The sequence below is a fragment of the Rhopilema esculentum genome, chromosome 11 (assembly GCF_057945365.1).
Source record: "Rhopilema esculentum isolate cy_ngs chromosome 11, ASM5794536v1, whole genome shotgun sequence".
Taxonomy (NCBI): Eukaryota; Metazoa; Cnidaria; class Scyphozoa; order Rhizostomeae; family Rhizostomatidae; genus Rhopilema; species Rhopilema esculentum.
In genome coordinates, this window is record NC_142825.1 from 10,385,994 (window position 1) to 10,408,076 (window position 22,083).

Here is a 22,083-nt window from a genome sequence, read left to right on the forward strand (position 1 = left end):
AGATGGATATGGTATCTGCAAGGGCTATTTTGCATTAGATCATATACAATTACCACTAATATGGATAACGATTAGGAAGAAAATTAAAAACAACATTTCAAAACATATCACACGTTCAGTCGCATTAACGGTGCTGCTCCTCTCCTACAGGCTCGTGGCTAAGCCAACTTCTAAAGTTGTGGTTGGCTACAAGAAAATATTCACAACAGTAAGACAAACAGTGCAGGCAGAACCAAAAACGGCAATAAAAAGACAACCGAATCAATGTGAAAAATATATATTACTTTAGGCAATTGATGATAATATACAGTTAAAAAAGCCTTTAAAATGCTTCCTATACTAAACTCTATCCCCAAATATTTGATGGCTTTACCTAAAGCACAATAAATATGTAACACGATCTAGAGAAAATACTTTGGTCTGCGGCATTAAAATGACATCTAAGCACACTTGCAGAGAATTCCCTTCTCAAGAACCCACATTCCAAGGTTTATTCTACAACTTGTTGGTGCAGGAAAATGATGCAGCCTTCAAAATGTAACGAGACGATATAGGGATAAAATAGAGCCTGTAGCACTTGACAATGGATAATGTATGTCTAAACGCTTCAAGATGGTGAATTGTCAGGGCTTAGCTGCTATTAGCACACTCATAGAAACTTCTCTTTACAAATATTACGAAAACCTAAAAGAAGATAATTGGCAAAAACATGTCCAGCTTTCAGCCTACAAGGCTGCAAAGAACAAATTTGAAAAACCAGTTTCCTGTTTTTCTGCACCATAATCTTAAGATAAGAAAGTTTGGACATAAAGTATTCTGTGCTTTCATACCCTAGCCAGTCAACTCTGTGGGTTGCTCGCAACCCGGGTAGGAGTCTGGTGGCATTAACTTACTTTTCAGGGCTTAGCTGCTATTAGCACACTCATAGAAACTTCTCTTTACAAATATTACGAAAACCTAAAAGAAGATAATTGGCAAAAACATGTCCAGCTTTCAGCCTACAAGGCTGCAAAGAACAAATTTGAAAAACCAGTTTTCTGTTTTTCTGCACCATAATCTTAAGATAAGAAAGTTTGGACATAAAGTATTCTGTGCTTTCATACCCTAGCCAGTCAACTCTGTGGGTTGCTCGCAACCCGGGTAGGAGTTTGGTGGCATTAACTTACTTTAAGGAATCTTGTCAGGGTGCAGAGAGGATAAACTTTCCTAGTATCGTCATGTCATTTTTTTACTCAAGGATTTCCTACGCCGGCTTAAAAATGCCCAATAAAGGGTTGCCGGTATAACGAGGGCAGGTAGAATGTGGAGCACTTCTTAGAATGCCTGGGTATGTAAGTTTAAACTTTGTTGTCCTTCGTCACTTAAGAGTTGTTTGATACAAGAAAAACGTTGTAAACATCTAAATCTACCATAAAAAATAAAGATTGATATCAAAACGTAAATACAAATTCTAAAAAACGCAACAAAAATACCAAGAAAAAGAACTTAACTGGTAAACGCAAAAACTCACAGGATAAACCGGAGGCTTCTTGTGAAACAGGGCACTTTTAACAACATCAAGTTAAAGAAAATGACCTTAATGAGAGTAGATTTTAAGACCAGTTTTCAAGGTACAAAGACACGCTAAAGCAAGATTCAGCATTGTCTTCTTGAAAAGAGTTGATGCTGATGCTCTAAATGTTCTCTTATAAAAACTTGGTTTAAAAAGATGAATCGTTTACGATGGGATGTTTTATTTTTTTGGTTATCAAGATTTTGCATCGCAGATAGAATGAAAGGACATGCAGATTTAGATTATTGAATCACTGTACAAAGCCAGATTAAATTTGAATGCACACGAAGATACATTGAAAAGGAAAGCATCGGCAGACAAAACTGTTAATAGTGATTACGTATTTGCACCTAGTCCAAAACCATCTAATTTGTTCGTACTGAAAGAATTTCAGCTCAGCAGCGTCTTAGATTAACAGGATTCAGAATAAATCATTCTGTTGAGACAAAACTCGGCGAGTCAATCTACTGAAAACACAATAAAGTTCATTTTACAATCTAAATTGTTTGAAGAAAACATCTATCGTTTTTGACTCCATAAGACAGGACAATATAACAAACACGTGTCGACTATTCGGCCAACACTCATTCAAAAACCTTTCTTTTATTTCTGAAATCTTTTTGACCTAGACAAAAATTTACCTCCTCGTTATCACATAAAATTGTTATCCAATATGAAAAGAAACCACATCATTCTTTCATTTCTAGTCTTTATTATTCTCCGGCGAATATCATAGTACCTAATTAATTCTGACTTTCAAAATTGGATAACATTCTCTAAAATTGCTTTAAACATTTTTCTGCAAATAGGTGACTGGGATTTAAAGCAAAATTTTATTTATGACAAAGAGATACAAGTAGAGCAGTAATTAAATTTGGTCGATGGGCCTAAGAGAAATGACCAAATAAAAGGACGAAAGAGAAGTTTAATCATTCCGTTAGCTTGAATTACCTTTTGAAAATAAGAACAAAATGTTCCAAAAAACTAACCCAGCCCTATGAGAAAAAATTGATGATTTTAAAGACTCCCCAAAAATGACTAGCAATTGTTGAGTGTTTGAATTTTCCGAATATGGGTCAATGATAAGCAGATAATCGCATATTAGTATGGGGTAGGGCATACTTGAGTCCTTGGCAATGTAATTAGAATGCTTAAGGCTGTATCAGGTTGATGAAACCTAACTGAGGATGTTATTATCTGAAAATGCTAGAGAAGAACCTCTTAACAGTATCCCCCTCTTTTCGTAATTCCCTAATTGAGAGTAGGCATTTCAGCGTTTCTGGCAATTAAAAAAGGCGGACGCGCTTCACTTTACATTTTGTTCAAAACCTATCACTTAACGTATAAATAATAGCTGCAACACTATACAATGAGGTCAAATACAAGATGCTTCAATCAACTGACTTATCTAATACTCCGAATATCCTGATCTGATCAGATCTGTTGCCAGGTTATTCAGCATTCGCCGGGAAACTCGTTGCATACTGCATGCTGCTCTACCTGCCTCGTTCAGAGCATCGTCGAGGCGCCAGTCGTCATACTGTATAAAATGAAACGACGCCATTATGTCATTGCAAGGCTTTAATTCATCAGAATTAACATTAAATGCAATTTGGCCTTTGTGCAAAACTTGTCATAAAACAACGAGCCTTGGATATATTACAACTATTAGGGCAAAAAGCTGTCGATAAATATGTTGATAAAACGATTTCGTTTCCTCAGAAGATCTACCATAATGTACCACAGGCTCGAATTTTTAACAAGCAATCACACTCAGATGAGCTCCCATGCTGACATGCCAACTTTTAAAACATGAAGTACTAAAATAAACAAAAGCTTTTTTGCTTTGCTCTAGTTGTATGTGTTGTCTTAGCAAATGTTCTGTTTCTCAAAGTTAATTTGAAAATGTGAAAATACTTTAAATAAGAACTATCTGTATGACGACTTTCAAATGACTGCTACATGCCGTCCCCCCCCCTAAGCTAAATCCCCCTTGAAATAGTCCAAATCCCAAAATGCTCTAACTAGCAAGCCTTAAGGGGGTTCACTGGATAACTTAAGTTCTTAGATATGATCTATGGTCTATGACAAATGCCCTATAATCTAAACTACATATAATCGGATTGAAGGACAATTTTTAGCCTTAAGAACACATTTTAAAACAGATACCTCATCTAGAAGTCGACTTTTTGAATTTCGGCTTGAATTTCGACTTTTTTGAAATCTCGACTTGCTTTTGCTCCTAAAAGGAAAACATTGATATTCAAATACGACTATTTGACCACAACGATTAGCTGTGAGAATAATGAATGCTTGGTTGCGATTTTCTAAGAAAAATTTCATGCACAGGCTTGGGTGCAAATTGCTACTTCCAAGAAAAACGGTGTTCTGAGCATGTTGTTTCAGTTAAGAGCTAAAATGTTGTGAATTTCTTTATTTCATGAATCGATAAGAATTAAAAAAAGCTGACAATTCATAATTTCCAATCTCCCACTTGAGTTTAAGTAATATTTAGTAGCAAAGTGGAAATACGTGTTGCTTTTATAGTGTTAAAAAGGTATGAGCAATTTCAATTATTTGAAAAGAACGATCATAGTTTGGACTGAAAACATCTCCTCTCCTAAGACGCTTAAACATGTGAAAACTCTTTGCTTTTCATAGAATAGGTGATTTCAAAAAATTTCTGGCTAATATGAAGATTAATAAGAAGGACGAGAAGGCTTCATTGGAAAGAAATGAGCATGACAAGAAGTATCAAATGGGTTGTAAATGACCAGCTAATTAAATAAGCTTGGAATGTGTTGTACTTTGCAAACTCTGGTATGCTTTCAAGCCAATTAAGCTCCATACAATGCAATACTTAGGTGTAGCACTCTTCCATTCCCCTTTCCCCATGCGCAATGTTAATTGTTTAAAAAAGGTGTTTGAACGTAAGATTCTCATCATGGGTGTCCATAAATATCTAAATTAAGCAACATTGTAATGGGGAGAGCAGCTCGAAAAGCTGTGAAAATATTGTGTGGATAAGGACTGTGCACCATGACCAGAAAGCTTGATCGAACCACATGACATTTCTAATTCATATTTTCAAAACTGTTGTAAACTTTCCGAACTCACTGAATTTTTTTAAAACCAATGTCCTTTGATAAGAATTTAGAAAAAGTTTCAGCTCACCTGCTGTTTTGCCTTTCTGCTTCATCATCGGATTGAGAATCACTGGACGAAGATTTGCCTCGAGATCTTCTCTGTCCATGGAAGGTGTGGATGTGGTGTATTGTATTTGGGGTTAGGTACAGCTGAGAGGAACCGGCTCTGCCAAGGTCAGGCATGGATCTAGTGAGATAAAAAATCTGCTATAAAAAACAATATATAGATCAAATACACTGAGACGGACGAAGGAAAGGTTGGCTTTGTCACCATGATATGGATCTGTGATCACGCCACTTCAAATATCAAAAGTGATCTCTAGGTTGCAACGGGAAGAAATTCCATTCAAAAGATCAGAGAACGACAAGTGTATAAATTTGAGTATTTGAAAGTAGCACTGAAAAGCAGAGGTTTATGATATCAAAACTCATTTCACCTGACACTCAGAGTATAGAGTTCATGAATAGATAGAAATGAAAAATAAATTGTTGCGCGATCTATAAATAAAGCTTACAATCATTAGATTAAGAAGACAAGAAAGGCTCCAGTGTAAGAAAAAATCAGCGAAATGGCCGTCCAATGTCCAATGTCCGTGACCGTGAAGTCAACAATCCAATGTCCGTGAAGTCAACATTAACAAAAACATCAACAAGGATTTTTTCGCGTTAAGTATCTCGTAGCGAAGTCTTTTTCTTGCTGGAGATTGGGCTTTACGGCTTCATTCAGAATGATTTTTAAGGTAGGGGTATATCAGCGGATATACCCTAAAACATAGCTTCAATTTCTTCATCATGACGTGGAATTGCAAAACTCATTGCAAAGACAGGCCTTTTGCTTGATTTAGACAAATAAATCCAAGTTCGGCAACACTAAGAATTGATTTACAGTGAAGAGACTAACACAAGAAAATCTAGATCTGTTTTAGATACATTAAAACTGAACTTAAAATAAGTTGGGATACCTGTAAGGAGAAGGAGTATCGACTAGATAACCAACAGCTGATGGGTGCTGCATGCTGGCAGTGACTGGTTGTGGAAGTCGTGGTGTCTCTAATCTTCCAGGGATACCATTTGGCGTCGATGTAATATACCGCTGAGGCAAATACGAGTCAGAATTCTGTGCCAGTCCTTCTGGAACAATTTGCACTGGCCGGCCTGATTCGAGAAAATCTCGAGGAAAAACGTAATCCCCATGTTTATGGTAGCCAACGCCGGAACAAATCGGACAGACTGGAATTACAGTTGGACTCGTTTCTTGAATGTGCGGCGCATTTGTCTTAGCGGTAAATGACGGCTGAGATTCTCTGATCGGCGTTTGGTATGGCTCCCGTGTCGGCGTTTGGTATGCCTCCCGAGTACCATACAACTCTCGGGCTGGAGTCGGCTGAGAGAGTGGTCTGACAGGAGAAGGGAACTCGACAGGTATTTCAGGTTCACGAACTGCAGGTTTTTTCCTGGCTCTTTGCAACTCTCCTGTTAAGATATCGATCTTTTCTTTGAGGTCTTCGTAATCCCGGTCACCTTGGTAGTGCGGTGTGTGTGTCAAACCATCACCGGGCTGTATATTTTTAAGGGAATTTCGAAGTTGATGATTCAGTTCATCTAGCTTTTGTCGTATGTCGTCATAAGACTTATCATGAGGAGTCTCTACAGGGCCTTGACGGTCTCCGCGAACAGTCGAGCGTCTGCGAGTATCCGGTTGAAAACGGTACTGATCCAACTTAGCTAACTGGTCGCGAAGCAGGTTCAAATTGCCTCGAAGTCGGTCAGTTTGTTCACTACAATTTAAACAAGAGTATCAGCCTGAAAATCCACAATCATGCATCTTCAATAAAAATGTCAGGAATTGAAACTCAAACTCAAACTGGTGTGGAAATTTTATGCAGAAATGCTAAAATGCATCAAACATTAATGTTAGCAAAACAGTATCTCCCGTCCATGGGGACACTAATCAATGATTCCCTAGCGAAAAACAACATACAGAGCAATGCCAATACGATGAATACTAAGCTGAAATATACCTTTGCCTTCGACTTGCTGAACTGTATTTTGAGCCAGTCACACTTTGATCCATTCTTTCTCTTGTGGGCCATCTTGGCTTCTCAGAAGGATCAGCAAAAGAGAAGCCTACAAAAGGACATTCTTATTTCTTTATAATGTCTTTATTAACGGGAATGTAGTTGGAAAATGAACTAAATAGTGGAAACGCCAACTACTAGACTGTGGGTGGGGAGGGGATTTAGGCCACACACTTTTTACTCAAGACAACACTCTTTTACCTAAAGGAGACATCAATTTTGCCTAAAGAGAATTTTCATGACTATTTTTTGGTCACCTAATCACAGTTTCAAAACCATAGAATCACACCACAAAAAATACGTTGCCAAAACATAACCTTTCCTCTAACATTCACTCACTGAAATTAGAAGAAATATAAATCGAAACGACCCAGTGTAGAGCTGGGGGGGGAGGGGGGGGCTTGGAGCCATTATTGGTACTAATTGCTCTACATTTTAGGCTATATGATGAGAAGTCATAGACTAAATTCTTGACGCAATACGATTTTCTCGTTACACATATCATCTTTGGTATATAGATAGTTTTTCACATGATATACTAAACATAGGCTTACATTGAATACACAATGTGTCTAGGATATAGGGCATCCAACAGTGACCTCTATTATAATTTATAAAAGAGGATAGTAAAACAAACCATCATATGACGCCTTTTTCTGACCACTTTGAGCACCGCCTGTGTTCGAACGGTTTGAACTTCTGCGCGATATTTCATTAGCTGCGTTTAAAAGACTTCCATCATCGTCGTTTTCACGTGTCATTGATTCCGGTAGAAAAGGGGATCTTTCTACAGTGATAGGCAAACGTATAAAACTTGCATCAGTTTGTGTTTCCGGGGAAGTCTGGAGACTAATGACGTCATCAAAAGTACCCTTGTTTCGTGACTTTTCCCTAAGTCTACCCGAAGGTGTTCTTGCAATGTTAGATAACTTCTCTTCACTGCCTAACCCTCGGCGATCACTGGCTTTCCTAGAACCAAAGCTACTATCTGGTTGCTGTCTGGACTCCTGGGTAACTTCCGACACTGTATCTAATAAACTGTCCCTTCGCAATGACTTTGATAGCCTACGCTGTCCAGCAGGCTCTCTCATAGGTGAAACTGGCTCATTTGATAACACGCTTTGTTCTGAGTTTGGAGAGTAAAGTTGTTTTTGTTGTCGTGGAATCTCGTCCTCCCTTTCTGACTTACTGCGCGGTGGCCGAATGAGCTTCTTTCGTCCACCGTTTGAAAATTCTTGTGACTTTAGTGTACCTTCAGAGCCCACAAATCCGCTATCTAGGTTGCTTTCAGCTGTATTGGGGCGATGCCTTGTCCCATTAAATTTACTTTTGGGGGAATTTATCAAGCTAGGGACTTTATCTTGTTCCGAGTACACACTACTGTTCATTCTGTCAGGCCGATTAGCTGGATACGATTCTTCACTAGAAGAATAATTACACTGCCTCGGTCTTGTCTTCGACAACCGACTTCCGGACTTTATGCTGGACAGTCTTCCGTCACTCTTATTCTCGTGTAGGCTTCGATCAGACAAACTAGCACGTGTCGCCCGGTCATTTCGTGACTTTCTTGGCCTACTGCGACTAGCATCTACTTCGTCAGCCGACTCTTTCAAATTGAACATGCCACGTGATGATAAATCTCCAGCGCGATTCTCTTCGAGGGGACTGGAAGTGGCTGCAGGTCCTGCGCTTGAGCTTCCCGCAACGGAATGCCTGCTCGCTGAACCATGTTTTGGTACTGGCGTAAGCGAGCTGTTCCTAGACTGGCGTGCATCCTTGTCCGTGCCATTGCCATGTCCCTGCTCTGATCTACAATACAATATTGTTGAAGTGAAATGCCACAACTTCTCAACAAGTAGAAAAATTAAGAGGATCAATTCCAATGTCCCAGCCTTAATTGCCAGCCAGCTCAGGCAAAACAAACACTGAAACACGTATGATGACCACATACCATGGCACTCCTCCCACTTTTTTGTGAATCAAATAGCTTTTAAGCTACAGAAAAAGGGGTAAGAAGCCTTGGCCCCCTACTTTTTTAGCCCTGGTCCACCACACTCTCTTTTCTCTACCTTTTAACTTTTTTTAATTTAAATTTTGAGCCCCCCCCCCCCCCCCGGGAAAAATAAAAGTCGGCGCCTATGAGCCTGGCTGATTTCAACAAGATTGGCACCCCTGGTTCTATCAATTAACCATCGTGCGTAACAATTAACCATAGCACTCTGCAAATCTTTGATGCGAGTTGACCTCACAGACAGCTGGTTATCGGCTCATTTTGACTCGAACCTGAATTTACAAACAAAGTTTCAAAATCTATTCAACAATCCGTGTTATTTTTTGCCAAAGAATAACATTAAAAGCCATGTATAGCTGAACTATGTAAATCGTTCACGCCATTTAGTTTCATCCAAAAGTTTGCCATTTTTACAAGTGCTTTAGTGACAACTATTCCATTGTTAATTTGTCGAGACACAACCCTACTTATCTTCTTTACCTTCGTTTCATTCCAATGAAAGTGGGCTAGACTTATGAATTAGCTACACTACACGCACTCCCCAAGCTGTAAGTTAGTTGTAAAAAAGTATGATCAGTATGGCTTTCAATGTAATTGGATAAGTTGATACAAAGTCTACGGTAGTGGCGGGGTCGGGGTAGGTTCTGTTTGGGATAACCAGATGAAGCTTTAACGCTGTCTTGAATTTCGGTCTGAGTTCTAATTCATATGAAATACATTCAGCTTTGTTTACAACGCAGCCTGATCCTAAACCTTCTTTTGCGTCGTCCTCGTGAAACTACAAAGTTGTTAGCTGACTATGGCTAGATCAAGGCCGTTAATAGAAACTACTGTTGCCACTAAATTTAGAAGTATCCATATTTTGCCTGCACAGTTGACCTGGTGCCCTGACCTAGACCATGTAAAGAAAACAGTAAAAAACAGAGTTTTCCGCTGAAACAACATCTTGAGAATCTTGCTAAAAATAAAAGGCCAATAAAAGTCGTTGCTGGCAGACCTTTAATTATATTTATCATTTGGTGTTGGTCGACAGTAGAACAAAGTTTGGGAGAGACAAGACAAGATTAATTATTCATCGAAACTAAGATCGGGATTAGTTTCTTAATCTTTTGCTGATGTTAGTGCTAAACGTTTCATTAAGGGTTCTTAGGTACCAAATGCAAAAAAAAAGCTACTTAAAAGAAACATAAAAAAGTAACATAAGTAACATGAAACAGGAAATTTAATAAATTACAAGGCGATCTTCTTACTATTCATCTACGCCAATTAAACAGGAAATAATAGGAGTATATTCTGTTTTGATAAAAAACTGTCTTCAAAGAAACCGAGTCCCAAGATGACAAAAAATTAAGAAATCAAAGGAATAAACACCCTAAACCTTTGGAAACTGCTCGAAAATTCTAAAATATGACAACACTTGAAGCTGTACATCGATGGTTTTAGATTACACTCATTTCTTTAATAAGAAACTGGCTATAAGAAGCTAGTACTGGACAGTCAGAATAAATTAAGAAACTCCAGTACTCGAAACAAAAAAATTAAGAAACTATTAAATCGTGATAAAACTGAGAACAACGAAATTTCCTAAAATCCAAGAACATGATTGCCCTGTTGGCCAAGAATTCTAGACACAAGGGATAAAAATATACTTCCCACAATTAAATACAGCATCAGAACGGAAGCGAATCTCTTGACGTGACAAAAAAGGTCACGAACATTTCATCACATCACTCATGACATCATAATTAAGAAACTCATAAGAAACAATGAGTATTGAAATTTCCAAAAATTAGTGTATTTGAATAGAAAAATAAATTTCAAATAACCGCATGTTTCGGGAAAAACTACACAATCTTCCGCCTATGATTTGGAAAGCGAGCATTTGGAAAGCGAGCAAATTTGTGGGGCATGGTCACCAACAAATCACAATGCAACGCCCAGATTTTGAGAATTTTCTGAATATGTGCAGCGATAAAAATCTTTACATCAAATCCTTGCCTCGAAGTTAGATTATTAGATATCGATCTTTTAAATAGATATTTGATGGTAAACCCCATTCTAAACCTATGCTCAGTGCAAATGTCCCAAAACAAAGCTCCTTAACCGAGTAATAAAGTTGCGACCTTATTCGCAAATGGGACAAAAAGAGCCTTCACTTTCATCATCCATAACCATGTCACGTTTTGTACCATATCACAAAGATTGTCACATAGAAGGAAATAACGAACAACTTTGGATTAAGGCAGGCTTAAAATGTAAACCGAATTGGCCCGATGGCTAACCTTTTTGGTCTTTAGGCAGAATGACCTGACATTGTCAAAGCGCTGTTAATCTGGTTATTAGAGCAGAAGCGTGCGTGATTGTGTGACAAGCAGAACTGATGAATATTTTATCTTCTGATTAGGAGAGCTGTCGTAAATTGTAACATAAACGTATATTAAAGCTGAGCTGACGATAATTTCTCAAACAATTGTGGCTAAAAATTTTCTGAAATGTTCTACGTGGTGATTGTTCGCTTTTTGACATGAAAACCACATCCAAAAGAACAGCAACAACTCGTCGTGTGCTACTGCAAAAGTGCGAATACAAAACCTTGTTATGAGACCCGTTTTACACCGTCAAACTACTCAAAAATAATCACTGTCTTTTCACATAACTAACAACTATTACTTCAAATAACTACTCAGGGCCGGCCAAACCGAGAGGGGTCGGGGGGAGGGGGCCGGGGTCGGGGGAGGCCACGGCCCCCACTTTTCTGCAGAGCAAAATAATTTTTTTTGAATAAAAGTGGACAGAAAGTTACTATATCATTTTCTAAGTGACTGTGCCTAGTAATGCCTTAAATATGCCCTTAGCTTTAGCTTTGTTGCTATGTCTTTACCAAAGAAGACATTTATAAAACTGAATATTGAAATTTGATCGGAGAAGTCGGTCATTGTCCAAGTTGATCAACGAGCAACTGCTTTTTTAGGATATTGATCGAGAAACCTGATCCAGAATAACTTGGTGACAGCACAAATTGACGGAGTTTCGTTTTTTCTATGGCCTAACGTTGGCAAACAAGGTCAGTTTGCTACCTAAAATTTTTGAGGATATGAGAAATAAAGAACGGGCAGATTTGTTCTTAAAAAATATCATCAAGAAAACTTCAAAGTTTGATTGTAACGGTAATCCATCCCTACTATAAAAGAGAAAATCTAGACGCAATTATAAATTATATCAAAACTCTTTTTGATCGGCCCGGTTTCAAAGTTTCCAAACCTAGAGTCTTTTTGCTAAAAACCCTTTATCTCCAAGAAGTTTAAGATCAGATGTTGAAAAATAATATCCTAACTGTTCAAAAATGCTTAATTTTTATTTTTAGCTGATAGTTCTTCTGTTTATATTTCAATGTTAAATGCTTTTTTATCAAACAGTGTTATATCAAGCATTTATTTTTCTCCCCCATCCTATTTGGGTACTTTCAAAATCTAAAAAAGTTTCATTACAAGCTTTATCATAAAGGTTATTCTAGAAACTTTGCAAGACCTTTTCTATTTCATGTTATCATTACAACAGACTAGACTATAGGACACGTTGATAAAACAAAGCTTAGATATATTGCCTCCAGTTTTCCTTCAGTTAAACTCCATGGCCATTCCTAAGACACAATAATTCCAAAACTTTTCTTGCTGCCAACCATTGTGGTGGCCTTTCCGGATCCCTTTCAAGACTTCGATATTTTGGCCCCTCCACTTTCAAATACATTTTGCCGACCCTGCTACTGGGATCATAAAAGTGTGATTCCTTCCAATCACAAAATAGCCCGTGGAAAGTGTTTACATTCCTTCTCTCTACAATCTGCTCGCAGGATAAGACAATGGCCGAAGATGTGAACCATGGAACTGTATAGATTTCTATAACCGACGAAGATAATCTCAGTTTTAAAAAGTAACCGGGATCAATTTAAAAAGAATATTCTTCATTTTCTTATGAGCAACAAGAAATATTTGTAATTTCGCCAAAATGTTCGATTAAAAAGGGCGTGTATTGAATACACAAAAGAGCCCCCTAAAATACAGGTTTAATGATGGTAAAAATCAGATCACAGATGGCAAAATATTTTCCAGACTCTGATCTCCTCATTTCTAAAAAATGCTTCGTTTATAGTCCCTATTTGATGTAATATTTTGCCGCAAACAAGGTATTCATTTAATAAACAATGAAGCCTGTGAGTATCGAAACCATTTTGCGCATTATGAAACGGCTTTCCTCGTTGGGCGCCATTCTTTCCTTATAATTCAGAAGCGAAGTAGGTCTGAGGGGGCTGTGTGGCGGGTCAGGGGCATATGCCATCAATTTTTAGAATGCACCTTTGTCAGAAGTGCCCTCTTTACCAATTTCTGCGCTCCATTTTCTGGGACAGAGTGTGCCTGTTTACCTTTGCTCTTCAACTTTGCAATGTTCCTGTAGAGCTCATTCTTTGGTTAATAAGCAGTTGTTATGACGTAATAAAGTGCTGCTTTTGGTTGGTAGTTAATGATAAACAAATTTATGCGAAAGGCATTTTATGAGCAGATTTGACAAACTGATTGAATAGTACTGAAAAACACAATAATTGTATGTTTGGTGGCTTTAACCACAAAAGCCTTGGATAATCCCAAAGAAAAGTTGCGAAAACCAAGAAAAGGAGATTTCCACTGAAGATTTACAACCTACTGAGAGGCAATTAAATATAATATCAAATTCATCATTCAGTTTATGAATTCATGTTAAAACCTTTGAGCCAAACGTTCATGCGTTTTACTGTGAATAAGATTGACGGGGCATTTCGAACAATCAATGAATTGCCAGTACATGATTAACGGGAATCAGATAGCAGCACGTGAACGAGGCTTGATGGGCCTAAAGAAGAATGACATCACCCAGGCCACGGCTTTCAATCTCAAGCAATCTTGTATTCATTCCCATTCAGTTAATGAAAATGCACCCCATGAAAATATCACCCTTTCCTATGAAGAACCTTTTATAGATCACACCGATATCATCTGTAGAAAATTACAATTCCAATAAGTTGTTTCCAAGTTTTCTACAAATTCGAAGGCATGGCAGAACGAATTCGAAAATTGATTTCCGTCGTACAAGATAGACAAGTGTAGCAGGTTTAGCACAAAGTCGCATATTAAAACTTCATCCCTAACACAGCACAATTTTCTTCCAAAACAGCACAATTTTAATTATACTTGCATCAACATCGCAAATGGCAGACAGCATCCGAAATGCGTGCATTCAGATCTCAATTTAAAGACCGCTTCAAAAGTAAATACTCCAATATTGAGCAATTTTTCACTTGGAGAGAGGGAGAGTGAAAACGGTCCTCAAGTTTTTCGAAACAGACTTAAAAAGGGGCGAAGCTCAATTCCAAGCACAATCAATCTAACCCTCCCCTAAACTGAGCAATCGATTTAGAGAACCCAGTTCGCTCTTAACGTACATGAAAAATACGCTAAAAACAACGAACATCTTATGGTAGAGCGTTTAAGACGTATAAGTGGAACAGATACACGACAACATTTCCAGAGAGAATCAAAGTTTAAAGCCACGACTTTCGGCAAAAGGTTAATTGTAAGTGATCAAGTGCATAAAACAGCGCATTTAGACAGAAAATTTGTTCTTCCCTATACTGACAGAAAGTGCTTCATATTTAACGAACAGTTACAATTGTGATTTCTCATCAGTTTAATAACATAGTGCCATACTTTGAAATGGAAAAAGGCAAATTTTGCAACGGCAATTTCTACTCGGTTAATCACCACTGCAATGTTGGCATTCATTTTGCACTTTGGGCTAAGGATGCCATTAATGTTTGGCGATTGAGCGTCACCTAAGCAACAAGACATAAGATATAGCCAAATTTAAACATATGACTGAGTTTTATGCTAAAACGCAAATGATTCTAAAGGTAGTTTTTTGAGACTTTCTAGAAGCCATGTTGTTTCGAAAGAAAAACGTGAGATTTTACTCTTAGAAGTCTGTTACTTGTTTAAGTGGAATAGCCATTTGTTTCAGATGTAACAGTTAGGTTAACATTTGTTCCTTGAAAATCCATAGAGTGAAAGTGTCCTTCCTTTATAAATATCAGCGTTGCTATTTGTCACTATCATATGACGGTCATGTAGTGCCGTGCTTCGAATAGGTGCCGTACTATCACATCACGGTCGAACAATTGCTAAACACGACCAGTACTTATTCTTGCTTTGGCCGGATCAATCTAAATGCGACTTTTGCATCCGTGTGAACATCGCGTGGCTCCATTTTTGCTCTGTTCAGTGAAATATTGGAGTTGCGACTTTCGCCTGTACTCCTCCGCCGGAAAATACGCGACTGTGGCAGAAAATCATCTTGCGGAGATTTGTGCAGACTGACGGGCGAAACAGAAAATAGCGGGAAGCAATTATCAAACTCTTCCGATTCAGGCATTGCTGCAATTTCCATCTCCGCTCGAATATTTTCTCGCGGCACTAGCTTAGAAGTCCTAAGGTGAACCGTGTCGCCTTTGGAAAAGCACTTTTGATCGCCCAGGTCCCCATCATTAGTTCGATCTAGACTGGCTTTTGGACTGTTAAGTGGAATTCCCTCACGAACTGAAGGAACAGGTCGAGGAGTAGACGGCCTTCTTTTAGTTTGCAACGTGAGCCGGTCGTGCGTGTTGTCTTCTGTACCCCCAGCGAAAATTGGAGGTAACGAAATGCTGGTGCGGTGAAAATGTTTGTCATTAGAGAATCGCCTGCGAGTGAGAAGACCCTGCCACTGCAATGGAAAATGCTTCTCTTCTTGGAAACTCTCAGATATCGTCGGTAGGTTGGTAGAAAGTTCCGTCGCCCGGTCGATCTTCAACGCCTTACTGTTCTCCATCTGGCGGTCACCAAGTGTCCCGTAAGTAAGCCGGTCAACCAATGCTTCTTGACGATCTGTTGTTAAAACGAGAACTACTATCCACGTGTGTCATTTAACTGACAATTTATAAAGCTATTTGATCATAGCATCGAGGTTAAAAAGATGATAAAGAGTTGAACTTCGTCGAAGATGCAGAATAGGCAACGTGACATACAAAAACTGTTTCACACTGGAAGACACTATTGATAAGATACCAAGTAACTTTAATTGCACTAGCAGCAATCACAAAATAATATTTTTGCAGAACAAGACGTTCTGTGGTGGGCCTCACTGTTCAACAACAGTGCTAGTGTAGCTTGCAAGACTGGCGATAAGAAATGCAGTTCTGTAGAAGGTAAGCAGTTGGATTGCCAGACCGATTCTAAATTGAAGCTTAGTTGCGAACGTCCATCTTGCAGCTCGGTACTTGCAAAAGAATCTACGAGTCACGCGATAAAGCGAAATGAAGGGTCCTCACAGCAAGCAAATACTAACATCAAAATAGAAATAAACTTCTTATGCGACCCAGCTCAGTTGATCAGTGTTTGACTGTGCTCCAACTTACGGTTTCTCGAAAACCTTCGATTTGCGAAACTCCGCCAAGCTTGTAATTATTTGATATTCGCCATCGTAATCTCGCTGTTGCTTTGCTACCCAGTGTTTCATTCAATAGAACGTAACAGAAAAGCCGTTTAAAATATGGTTCGCAATTACGTCACAGCAGCTCGGCTTTCAAGATTTTCTTCGAAAAACTACATTATCAGATTAGATAGCGAGGCCAGGATATCTATTATTTCTCCGCAAAATCACTATTGCAACTTCACTTTCTTATCAGATTAACGCTGACTTTTTCTTCATTAATTTCGAAGCCTCGAGTCTTCCATTCACGTCTACATCAAGATCGTTTTCTTGCAAAACATAGAAGACGAGGGCAAAAAACCACAAATCTGTAACTTTTCAACTTACTGTTTGCCTTGAAGTTCCAAAAGCAATCTGAATCTCAAATGTTGATAGATGTTTATTTAGAAAATCCGCAAAATTCCAGGTGACTTCAGGCTTTCCTCATAGACAAGCAAACATATTTCAGATTGAATGACGCAAGCTAAAAGAGCCAGTTCTCCAAAAAACATTCACTTTTATGCTACAGCATACTAGACAGTTCAGCATAAACTTGGGTATCCAGCGTTAAATAGACTTGAAGCAGATCGTAGGGGCAGATAATCCCTCGTAATGAACGCTAGCGAATTACTCCAATTCAATACTGTCCCTAGCACAGTTTCCACCAAACGATAGCCAACACTTGTTTGTCACCATCCTTTGTATAAAAGTTTTCTTTTACAGGGTTCTGCGTCTAAAAAGCTGACTTTTTCACTTCAACCACTGACCTGCATTCCAAAATTCGTTCGTACCGCACGTCGTCCGTTGAACAAAGGTATATACAGTCGATTCAAAGTATGATTGTTAAAATCTAACAGGCAGACGAAAACTGTCTATTTCGTGGCTTGACGCATTCACAAAATGGTGCAAAGCTTTGGAAGTGGCCACAGACGAGCCTACAGGCTGATGTGCGGTTAACCTCGGCGTAATCTGGGACAACGAGAGCGGGTGGATGCCGAGAGCACCGGGTCTCCACCACCTGCACTTTCGTAAGCAGTCCAAAGCAAAGGAAAGAGTCAATAGTTACTCATCTCTACGCCAAAGTGACAGTTTAGTAATTTAGACAGAGAACAAAGGAACTATAGCAATGCGAACCGTATAGCCTTAAGAGCAATACTATGACCTTTATAGTCGGTCTAGAACTAAACTGCACGTGCTGGCCGCATAGTTGTGATGTCAACATCGTCATGGCGATCACCAAGTAAAACAAAACTACACAGAAAAATCTGGCTCAAGAATAACATATTGTTGTTCTAGCTCTATTCAGTCCCTTCTCTGTTAAGCCCCCTCCTATCTATTAAGCCTCATCCATATCTAAAATATTTTGTGATAAGATGCATTGTTATCCGGGTGAAGATTTGGCCAATCTACAAACGAGGAGTCAGATTGTGATATTCTCGTATGATATTTCTGACATCACGCGTTTAAATTGAAAACGTTTTCATCAAGTAAACTTTTCTTTTAAACCCGCTCTATTTCAAGCCCCCTAAACAGCCCCCAGGATTGAACAAGGCCCCAGGGTGAAGCAACTGATTCGAATTTTAAACTTCAATGACAGTGCTAGAAAAAATGCAATAGGAAGAAATAGGAATTCACTCAAAAGACTACTTTGAAGCTGAGACAAAATCGTCATGCTACGTTGTCATGCTATACCGGTAAAGCAACTGGTGAACCCTTTGAAAAGCTAATACACTCTTTTTTATATAAGAACAATTTTATAAGAACACGAGCCTCAAAACTGGTCAAAAGTTAAGAACAAATTAAGAACAAGCTGAGGCTGAGCTTCTGCAAAATGCAATTTTGAACAACGTTTTTTCTCAAAATCGAGGATTTTTAGCGATGTGTTGGTGCTTTTTCGGTGAATATTCAAATTTGTCAGCAAATTTAGGCTGTCTCACTCACTTTGTTGGCAAATGAGGCCTGTACACCACCCTAGAGCGAAAAAGCTAGCAATAGCACTGCTTACACCCTCTTAATTTAAAAACAAATTAAGAACAATCCAGCCTCAGAATTTCGAAAAAGTTAAGAACAGTCAGCCTGAACTGAAATTTACTGGTTCTTATAAAAAAAAGTGTACTCGTAAAGTATGAGCTTTGCAGTCGTTTCAATGTCCGGTACCCTTTGCAGCAATGGAGTTCAATGTTTCTTAGCTGTCTGGAGATAAAGCTCAGAAAACGGATTCTTCAGGTAAACACTTATAAATAGCTAGTGACATTCTCAAGGACAGTTTAGTTATCATCAGATTGTGAAAGTCGTCTATGACAGTAGTGAGATTTTCATAAAAAGGAGTTTGATGAAAATTGCAGTAAACAGGGCCAAAGATTGGCAATGGACAGGTATGAAGGGGTTTGGGAAACTTAATTTTTGCATTCTTTTGGTAGAAAGAATGTTGTGGATATGAGCTCTAGCTTGCAACGATGTTATTTTTCCCATCTTTATAATGGATTTCATTCGGAAAGTTATTCTGATTCGATTGTCTGCTTCAGAAAAAAAAACAGAAAGAAAGAAAGAAATAAAGAAAGACAGAAAGAAAGAAATAAAGAAAGAAAGAAAGAAATAAAGAAAGAAATAAAGAAAGAAATAAAGAAAGACAGAAAGAAAAAAATAAATAAATAAAGAAAGAAAGAAAGAAAGAAAGACAGAAAGAAAAAAATAAATAAATAAAGAAAGAAAGAAAGTAAGAAAGAAATAAAGAAAGAAATAAAGAAAGAATGAAATAAAGAAAGAAATAAAGAAAGACAGAAAGAAAGACAGAAAGAAAAAAATAAATAAATAAAGAAAGAAAGAAAGAAAGAAAGACAGAAAGAAAAAAATAAATAAATAAAGAAAGAAAGAAAGTAAGAAAGAAATAAAGAAAGAAATAAAGAAAGAATGAAATAAAGAAAGAAAGAAATAAAGAAAGAAATAAAGAAAGAAATAAAGAAAGACAGAAAGAAAAAAATAAATAAATAAAGAAAGAAAGAAAGAAAGAAAGACAGAAAGAAAAAAATAAATAAATAAAGAAAGAAAGAAAGTAAGAAAGAAATAAAGAAAGAAATAAAGAAAGAAAGAAATAAAGAAAGAAAGAAATAAAGAAAGAAATAAAGAAAGACAGAAAGAAAAAAATAAATAAATAAAGAAAGAAAGAAAGAAAGAAAGACAGAAAGAAAAAAATAAATAAATAAAGAAAGAAAGAAAGTAAGAAAGAAATAAAGAAAGAAATAAAGAAAGAATGAAATAAAGAAAGAAATAAAGAAAGAAAGAAATAAAGAAAGACAGAAAGAAAAAAATAAATAAAGAAAGAAAGAAAGAAATAAAGAAAGAAAGAAAAAAAGAAAGAAAGTAAGAAAGAAAGAAAGAAATAAAGAAAGAAATAAAGAAAGAAATAAAGAAAGAAAGACAGAAAGAAAAAAATAAATAAATAAAGAAAGAAAGAAAGAAAGAAAGAAAGAAAAAAAGAAAGAAAGAAAGAAAGAAAGAAAGAAAGAAAGAAAGAAATAAAGAAAGAAATGGCTGCCCCCTTACGGTCGCACGGTCATTGACCGCAGGAAAATCTGAAAAACAATAGAGATATGGAGGAAAGTTTTGAGAAAACCTTTTTTACAGAGTCGTCTAGCGGCAAGAGCCACTAGTTTTGGGGGGAGACGAAATTAATAGCGCCAAGGACATCTTAGAATTAGCTCTGGATAGGCAATTTATTGGTGGAAGGAATTGGTATTTTACTATTAATAAAATTACACCACAAAACAAGCCAGAATCAACTTTAGTTTGAAGTCTGAAAAGAGATACTTATCATGTTCCACGGTTTTGAAACTTTTCGATTTATATTATAGCGTGTTTATATCGATTTTATTGATCAACAGTTATAAAGAAATACTATTCCTAAGCGGTGATGTTTTGAATGTTATTCTACCAAAATTTTAATACGATAACTACACTCAACCAAATCCGGTCAAAGTTCTTCCCTGTCAAAACTCCAATTTTTGAGGCAATCACCGTGACTTTGGCACGGCTAGTGAGTAGCTAGGGCAGGGCTAAAAAGTGGAAGAAGTTGTAAATGGAGCTGGACCCTGGGCTGCCGAACAAGCACTTGTAAAAGCGCAGCTCATCACGTGCCAAGATGTTTCTAATAAAAAACATGTCCTCTCTCTGGCGAGTCATGTCTGTCCCAAATGGAAGCAATGTATTAAATTTACTGTTGATGTTCTTTCCAATGAAATAAAGCCAAGGCCTCGTCAGACATTTTGGAAATGAAGCAACGGGAAAAGGCAGTGCCCATATTAGAGTTAGTGATTAATCTGATCAACTATCGAGACAAAACCATTGCCCTGTGTTATGAATAATGAATAGAAGACTATCATATTTGAATAAAATATTAAATGACGGGAATTTACCAAAAAGTGGTTTCATGGTCTGCTCTAGGCTCTGCATCGTTCGGCTGCCTAGGTTACGCTGACGTCTCGACATATTGAGGGTAACAGGAGACATCAAACTCTTGTAATCCATGTCAGTGAACTTCACTTAAACTATGCAAACCCGGAAACAAAAAAGATGAGCAATGTTTTTGTGAACCTTCTTAATCGCTTTGATATAAGGCCAACCTTCGTTTTGGTCTTGTTCTACAAAGAACGGCAAGGCCTAACATTACTAGCAAACTTCCCAGTTACATCTCTTTAGCAAATCACACAACCACAACCACATATCCGACTATCATGGTTGCCTTACTTCAATTTTTATCTAAAGTAACATGACAGATTTATTCAGTACGGGGAGACAGTTATTAGCTATGAAGCTCAGGAGACAAGTCACGGCCCATATCCAGCCCCTGGTACAAGCATAAGTAGCCCACGGAATAAGTACGGATGTCTGGTAATAATTTAAAAACTTGATATAGAGATTTTACTCATGAAAATTACTGTTTACCATGAAGTGATCGATGCTGTACACGCTTTTGGTGTATAGAACAGTACAGGACGGTTCTAAGCTGTTATATTGAGGTTCACGCGTAATGCGATAATCGGGCGACTGTTCTTGTAACTTGATGCGATCACCAGGGGATCCTATACCGTCCGATTATCCTATACCGTCCGATTATCCTATACCGTCCGATTATCCTATACTGCTCGATTATCCTATACCGTCCGGTTTTATACACCAGATAGTATGTAGATTGTCCTCATGTTGCTTATTATACAAAATAATAATCCTACTACATTTCCCTTAGGTTATTCGTTGCTTTGTTCTCATTCTGATAACATTTTCTTTTGAAAATATTAACAGCATTGTGTTAAAACATACCGTAAATTCTCTTTTTAGCCCCCCAGGGGCTTATTGTTTTTCAGCACTTTAATGTGGGGCTTATAAGAGAGAGGGGACTAAACTAAGAGAGGGGGCTTAGTAAATATTTTGTAATAAAAAATCATTTATAGTGGTTAACTAATTTTTTCTTATTTACGAATCAATTATTAATTCCAAAATATCTTCTTAGGCCATGTCGCCCTCTGAAATCGAGCATTCGAAAGGGTCAACTTCATCCCTCGGAGTACCAACGGCCTGTAATTTTGGTAAAAGGCTCTCACATGGCCCATGATTAATGCACATTAAATCTTTGTCTTCGGATCTGTCGTGACTGGAAGAGACATGGTGTGAATTTTTATTTGATGCAAAGTATTGAACGACCAAGGAATAAAATGAAAATCTCTGTTTCTTGTCAAGTTTACTTATTTCAGCATCAGTGAAAATTGG

At 37.7% G+C, this 22,083-nt stretch overlaps 1 protein-coding gene across 1 annotated transcript in view; it reads right to left on the bottom strand.

The window, feature by feature from the left end:
* Positions 1-261: 261 nt before the first annotated feature.
* LOC135693121 (uncharacterized) overlaps positions 262-22,083 on the bottom strand; it is a 33,229-nt gene continuing 11,407 nt past the window's right edge. The window contains exons 9-14 of the mRNA XM_065211509.2: positions 7,414-8,585; positions 6,720-6,825; positions 5,661-6,476; positions 4,727-4,885; positions 3,722-3,794; positions 262-3,092 (exon numbers count right to left, since the gene is read on the bottom strand). Of these exons, the coding sequence (XP_065067581.2) occupies positions 2,961-3,092; positions 3,722-3,794; positions 4,727-4,885; positions 5,661-6,476; positions 6,720-6,825; positions 7,414-8,585 (2,458 nt within the window). The 3' untranslated portion in view covers positions 262-2,960. The remainder of the gene's footprint in view (positions 3,093-3,721; positions 3,795-4,726; positions 4,886-5,660; positions 6,477-6,719; positions 6,826-7,413; positions 8,586-22,083) is intronic.